At 40.5% G+C, this 7,042-nt stretch overlaps 1 protein-coding gene across 1 annotated transcript in view; it reads left to right on the forward strand.

Annotated features, from left to right (window-relative positions):
• Positions 1-1,131, forward strand: part of LOC311234720 (inactive pancreatic lipase-related protein 1-like) — a gene marked incomplete at both ends in the record, with an annotated part of 95,224 nt that extends 94,093 nt beyond the window's left edge. Inside the window, one exon of the mRNA XM_084321964.1 lies at positions 1,013-1,131. Coding sequence (XP_084178090.1) covers positions 1,013-1,131 — 119 coding nt within the window. The remainder of the gene's footprint in view (positions 1-1,012) is intronic.
• Between the last annotated feature and the right edge of the window lie 5,911 nt (positions 1,132-7,042).

Genomic DNA, 7,042 nt, shown 5'->3' on the forward strand with positions numbered 1-7,042 from the left:
GTGGCTCACCAAAAAGAAACATCCAGATCTATGGATACGTTTCTTTTTAAACCAAACAATGATAGCCAGACGGACAAGGTCACTGCAGCTGAGATAACAAGTGTCTATCACACAGTACAACACTCCCATTCATACAGGTCAGCCGACTGTGGTAACCTTTAACCTTTGATTTAAATCTATTCGGTGAAGACCATGGCAGTTATTCTAATATAGAAACACAATTTATTGTATTATTATTTTTGTATTATACTACACTGTTTTCCCTAGTTCTGTGTTAACAGGGAATATCAAACACAAGACATTCCTGTCAAGTGATAACGTTTGAATATTTAAAACAGATGTTAGGTGGTATTTAATTTGTATTTATTTTGATTTAACCTTTAACCTTTGATTTAAATCTATTCAGTGAAGACCATGGCAGTTATTCTAATACACATTTTTACATTATCTATCTGTCCCACTTTGTCCCACTTTGTCCCACCAAAAATCGTACTGTTGTCCCACTTTGTCCCACTAAAATCTTACTGTTGTCCCACTTTTGGACTTTTTGCATCTGGTCACCCTAGTCACAAAGGACTTCAGATGTTGTGAAGTGACTGGGGTGAGTAGCGGTACTATGGGTTAAACTCACTCTCATCCTCAAAAAGACACATATACACGTTACAAAGAAGTGAGTTCACTTCTTGGTATATCGGTCTGTGCTGTTGCCCACGGCGTGGGAGACCCGGGTTCGAAACTCCCTTGGGGCATTTAAGTTTAAGGTGACGATGTCACAACCGTTACATAATATATATGTATATGTGTGTAGAAAACCTTAGAGAAGCTATTCATAGTAGCCTACTCCATCACATGCATCTTAGTAGGAAATAAACAGGTGATTATCATCAAATGACAACTGTGGCCAATGAGCTGTGGCGTTGACGCCATATTGGTATGGTTCTCACACCGTGAGAATACTACGAACGGCAAAAAGTGGTGAAATTGCTTGATATACAGTACATGTAATTTTCAGGCTACAGCTACAGAGCCAGGGTGACCCTGTCCGGCCCCTTCTGGCCCAACCCAGGCAGAATGTACGTGGCTTTGTATGGAGCCAAAGTCCAGACCAAGGAGTTCCGGCTTCACATGTAAGAGGATTTCTCCACCATGTCATCACGCCTGGATGTATAGAACCAGCTTATCTTTGAATTCTGTGGACAAGAACATTTCTACATTTAGAATTTATATTTATATTAACTTTACTTTTTGATTTTAGTTTTTACTATCTTGTATGTATGATGACTTTACTTTTACATATAAAAGTATGTATTTTACCGGTATTATACTGTAATTATCATAATTAACATATAGTGACAATACACATTCTGTGTTAGTTTTACATTATTCAAGCTACAATGTAATTTCTGTCTATTACTTCTGTGAACCCTTGAAGGGGAATGACACCCATTTTAACAATTCACATGTTCTTCCTGTGCCCCAGGACAGCTCAGTCAGTATTTGTGAACATGCACCACTCTAGAAATCGAGAGAGAGAACCCTCCGATTGGTGATGTCACTGGGATGCAAAAGCTGGGGCTGCTCCATAGACAGTGTATGGGGCTCTTGTCTTTTTGAGCCCATAAATGTTTGTGTGAGTTGTTACACCCAAATGAGGTTTACAGTATATTATTGCATTATTAGAAGGTCTGAATCAGAATTGAAAATGTATTTGGGTTTAAGAGCTCACGCAAAAATTGTATGGCCCCATTCATTTTCTATGGAGCAGCCCCAGATTTTACATTCCAGTTACATCACCGATTGGATTAACTGACGGAACTGCCCTGGGGCACAGGGTGGCATCCCGTTCTCGTGGAAATGGGTGTCATTCCCCTTTAAACATAAATTGTATGAAGTAACGGCCGGTCCTTTGCTTAATCTTCTCTAAAGCGGCGTAATGTCTCCTGGCACGATATACGAAGTGTTTATCGATGCCAAGAAGGACGTGGGGGAGGTGACAGAGGTGGTGTTCCGCTGGAACAACCACATCATCAACTTTATGAAGCCCAAGTACGGCGCTTCCCAGATCGAGCTGGTGCGAGGCAACGACGCCAAGATGTAAGTCTGCCTCCCGTTAAAGGGGAATGCCATCCACTCTGACTTTACGAGGCCATAAAATGTACACCCAGCCACCGGGGTTTGCGCTGGATCGGAGTGGTTATCAATCTCTTTGGCGCCAAGGCATACTCTGAAGGGACTGTAGTCGATTGACTGGACTTTTGATACAAAAACCACAGTAGATTAGATTAGTTTAGATTCAAATATATTGTCATTATACGGCAAGTACAGTACAGCTAAAATTTGGCATCCAACGAGAGTGCAAATGTATAACAGTAAAGTGTGATAGTAATATACAATGTATAGGTGATTAAACTGGGTATAGAATATATAAATTACTACTGAGTAATAGTGCTAATCAGATGTAGAGTAGTATTATTATGTACAGTGATACAGTCAGGTATACTGTATAAAGACACTATGGTATACTGATCAGCAGTGTAACCAGTAAGATTAGGTACAGATATAGATATACAGATGTGTAACAAAGGTTATATGTACTACTAGGCTACTCTTTCTGGCATTGACCATTTACACACAGTGGCCATTTTATTCTTATGTCATGCTCAGGTTGGGATTCCTTTCCACACCAAGGTTAGGGGATAGCAGTGATGGGGGAAACTACAACTGTAGTTTACCAAACTACTAGTTACTTCATAATAAAAAGCAGTTAAACTAAATCTTAACTACCAAACTAGTTTATCAAACTTAATCTACTTTGAATAAATCGTTCAATTACATCCAAACTACATGACGGAGTCTGGAACTTCATATAGTTACACGGAACAGAAACTGAACCCACAATCAGTAAAGTGTGGGTGTGTTTGATTTAGGGACCACAGCAGTTTGTAATTTACTACCTAAACTACATGACCCAAAGTAGTTAACTACTGGAAAAAAGCGACTGATATTTGAATATAGTTAACAACTGCAAATTGTGGTCAAACTAGTAATTGAACTACATGTACAGTAGTTAACTACTCAACAGTTCCTTTTTAATCATACCAACAAAGTGTCCAGAATGTTTGACTGTAAATGACGGATTACTTAAGTAGAAGTAAAAATGCAGGTTTTTTAAAATACTCTAAAAGTATCTGAAAGAATTCTACAGATAAATGTAATTAGTTACATGCTCCATCTCTGTCACTGTGTGAACCTGTGTCTGTGTGAACCTGTGTCTGTGTGAAGTGTGAACCTGTGTCTGTGTGAACCTGTGTCTGTGTGAACCTGTGTCTGTGTGAACCTGTGTCTGTGTGAACCTGTGTCTGTGTTAATCTGTGTCTGTGTGAACCTGTGTCTGTGTGAACCTGTGTCACAGTCTGTGTGAACCTGTGTCACAGTCTGTGTGAACCTGTGTCTGTGTGAATCTGTGTCTGTGTGAACCTGTGTCTGTGTGAACCTGTGTCTGTGTGAACCTGTGTCTGTGTGAATCTGTGTCTGTGTGAACCTGTGTCTGTGTGAACCTGTGTCTGTGTGAACCTGTGTCTGTGTGAACCTGTGTCTGTGTGAACCTGTGTCTGTGTGAACCTGTGTCTGTGTGAACCTGTGTCTGTGTGAATCTGTGTCTGTGTGAACCTGTGTCTGTGTGAACCTGTGTCTGTGTGAACCTGTGTCACAGTCTGTGTGAACCTGTGTCTGTGTGAATCTGTGTCTGTGTGAATCTGTGTCTGTGTGAACCTGTGTCTGTGTGAATCTGTGTCACAGTCTGTGTGAACCTGTGTCTGTGTGAATCCTGTCTCCCTCTCTGCTCGTCCAACTGTCATTCCTTACAAATCCGTTCCACACTTGTCCAACAGTTGTCCATGCCAGACTAAGGCAAGGGCACTCAGTTGATACAGACTGTCTGTGTGCCTCCTGGTGGCAATATGACCCTTGTGAAAAAGTATCATGGTATTTCTAAAAGAATACAATGGTATTTCCAACATTCTTTGACCACTATCATGGTGTCATTGGAATGATGATGTATCATCAATCCATTTATAGTTTCCTTGCATCAATCATGGAAATACCATGAGATTACCTTTGGTATCATGTTTTAAATTGATAATTGATACCATGGTAAATTATTTATACATGGAAAATGTGTATTACTGTCAAACTATCATGATACCTTTTTGGAAGGGGAGTTAAAGGTGCTGTAAGTAGTATTTTCCCTGTTAAAATAAGTGGTCTACATGTTAAAATAATAGCTCTACATTCTGACAGCCATCACTGACTTGGTCAGTAACATGGGTCTCCCAGTCCCGCCACTCTATAGTAAACACAAAATACATTTTATGGTATCCCGTTCTCACTTTATCCAAAAATAATGCAATAATGGTCTGACACAAATAAGAACGAAAGTAAAATAATCTGCCAGTGCAAATTTGACTTGACAATATTTCTTGAAATAAGTAAAAATAATAGGGTTCTCTCTCCTGATTGGATACAGTGAGAACGTGATACCAGGACATATATTGTTTGCTGTAGAGCAAAGGGACTGAGAGACTCATGTTACTGACCAAACACTCGATATCAGTGATGGCTGTCGGAATGTAGAGCTATTTAACACTTACAGCACCTAAAAGAAGATTATAAAAAGTGTGTTGTTGTTGTTGTTGTTGTTGTTGTTGTTGTTGTTGTTGTTGACAGCATCATATTGCAATGTATAGGGCATGGAATTCAGAAGAGGGTAAATAAATAAAACACAAAAAAAGATAGAAAAAAGAAATTTATAAAATCATATAAGAGTATGTAGCCTACATACACAGTATGCATACAACTAATCCAATTTAATAAAGAGGCAAAAAGTTAGCCTTCATTAAGTTGTGTTTTGTTCGGAGTCTAAATCCACAAGTTTAGGGTAATACATTTTTGTTGCCCTGTTTTATATCAATATTTAGCTCCCTATGCTCTTACTGTATGTACAGTGGTGGTATAGTTTAGTTTAGTGCACTAGAGGGCACCATTGGACTTAAAAAAGGACCATACCATTACAACATGTGGGTTCCAGGTTATTCTTGCCTTCTATTTTCAATCTTTTACTATTACTGAAAAAGGTTATTTTCTGCAAACACCACTACCATAGTATTGGAAAACGTGTTTTAAACATCACATAAACCCATGAATGTCAACACGTGTGACTAAAATGTCATGCTAACATCTGAGGTGCATTTATTTTCTTGAAAACCTTTTGTTTCCCCCCCTAGAAAGTTGCCATAATACGGTGTCTAAAAGGGAAGAAAATGAATTCCTTCTTCAGATACTGTATTACATCACAATGGCAAAACCTTTCAGAAAACAAACGACACATGCCATGTTAGCATGGCATTTCTGTCAAATGTGGTGACTTTCTTCAGCTTATGTGGTGTTTAAGACACATTTTCAGATACATTGGAATTGATTGATTGAAAACTTTATTAACAGATTGCAGAATGGGTACAGTACAATTGTTAAGGGGATACAGACCAGAGAAAGACTTTCGTCTTGTTTATAACTGCTAAATAACTGCTAAACTGCTAAATAACAAAAACAAATTATTTGCCATATGGAAGTAATATAAATCATACAGTTCTCATCATACAAACACATAAATCCAGTTCCCCCATGGGCAAAAAGGAGCAGGAAGAAGAACAAATTATAATGACCTGCCCCCTATTCCTGAACTAAAAAAGTAACACTTGATTGGCGGGCGTACAACCTAATTTACACAAAATAATGAGTTATACAATATACAAAGAAACAGATTAAACAAGAAAAAAAAGAAAGAAAAGAAAGAAAAGAAAAGAAAAGATCTCACTATTCAGATTCATATTGATAATGACAAAATATTTTATTTTTATAATCTTTTTTGAATTGATGAATATTATTACACCCCTTAACTCATTCCCCTGCCAAAGACGAGTATACTTGTTATTGGCCGCCAATCGTTGGACGCCAACAACGAGTATACTCGTTATTTGATCGTTATTTCTTTTATTCGCTATTGTGGAAGTCAATAAATGAGACGAGCAGACCGAGTATCGAGTCTCTGAACTTTACTTCCAAACAAATCCAACAGAACCAAGGTACAGCCACACCCTTAAGTCAACTCCCTCTTGCCACCCAATCAGTGTCCATTCTGAAGTGAGACACCTCCATCTAGTGTCCACCACACAGGCCCCCCCCGAACATTCAGAATTGACATTCAGTGCAACACAAAATAAACGGAACTGAACACAATAAACCCCCCAAAACAGTGCACCCAGTGTCTTCAGTCTCTTTTAGGAGGTCTGACCATGCGGCCATAACGACATGTATTTAACAGTCACAGGGAACGTGGAAGGGGTAAGGATAGGGGCAGGGGGCCGTCTCCGCCGCTGCTGATGCTTTGTCGGTGGAAAGGTAGGGGTAACAACGGCTGGAGGGCATGGGACAGGGGAAGACTTGGGACTTGGGCGCCGGACTCCACCGGCCCGTTTGGGACCACATGAGCAGGCTTAAGACGATCGACTGAGATCTGCTCCTTACTCCCCCCCATGTCCACCACAAAGTACTTGGGGCCCGGTTCGAGGACGCGGAAGGGTCCGTCATAGGGAGCCTGCAGTGGAGAACGGTGGGCATCATGACGGATGAACACATACCTCACAGTCATCAGGTCCTTAGGAATGTAGGACTGGGGAAGGCAGTGATGTGTGGGAAGGGAACTGGGGCAAACACCCTTGCTGCGTCCTGGAAGGCAGATCGGTGAGCTGTAGTGGACCAAGGGACAGAGGAACCAGGAAGGAACTCCCCTGGGACCCTCAGCAGTTGACCAAAAAACAATTCGGCTGAAGTGGACTGCAGGTCTTCTTTAGGGGCAGTACGCAAGCCCAACATGACCCACGGAAGACGCAGTTGCTGTCTGTGAGCGTGGCCCGGAGAGCGGCCTTCATGGACCTGTGAAAACGCTCACACATGCCGTTGGCCTTTGGGTTGTATGCTGTGGTAA

The sequence above is a fragment of the Notolepis coatsorum genome (genome assembly GCF_963971535.1).
Source record: "Notolepis coatsorum genome assembly, chromosome: 9".
In the NCBI taxonomy this organism is placed as follows: Eukaryota; Metazoa; Chordata; class Actinopteri; order Aulopiformes; family Paralepididae; genus Notolepis; species Notolepis coatsorum.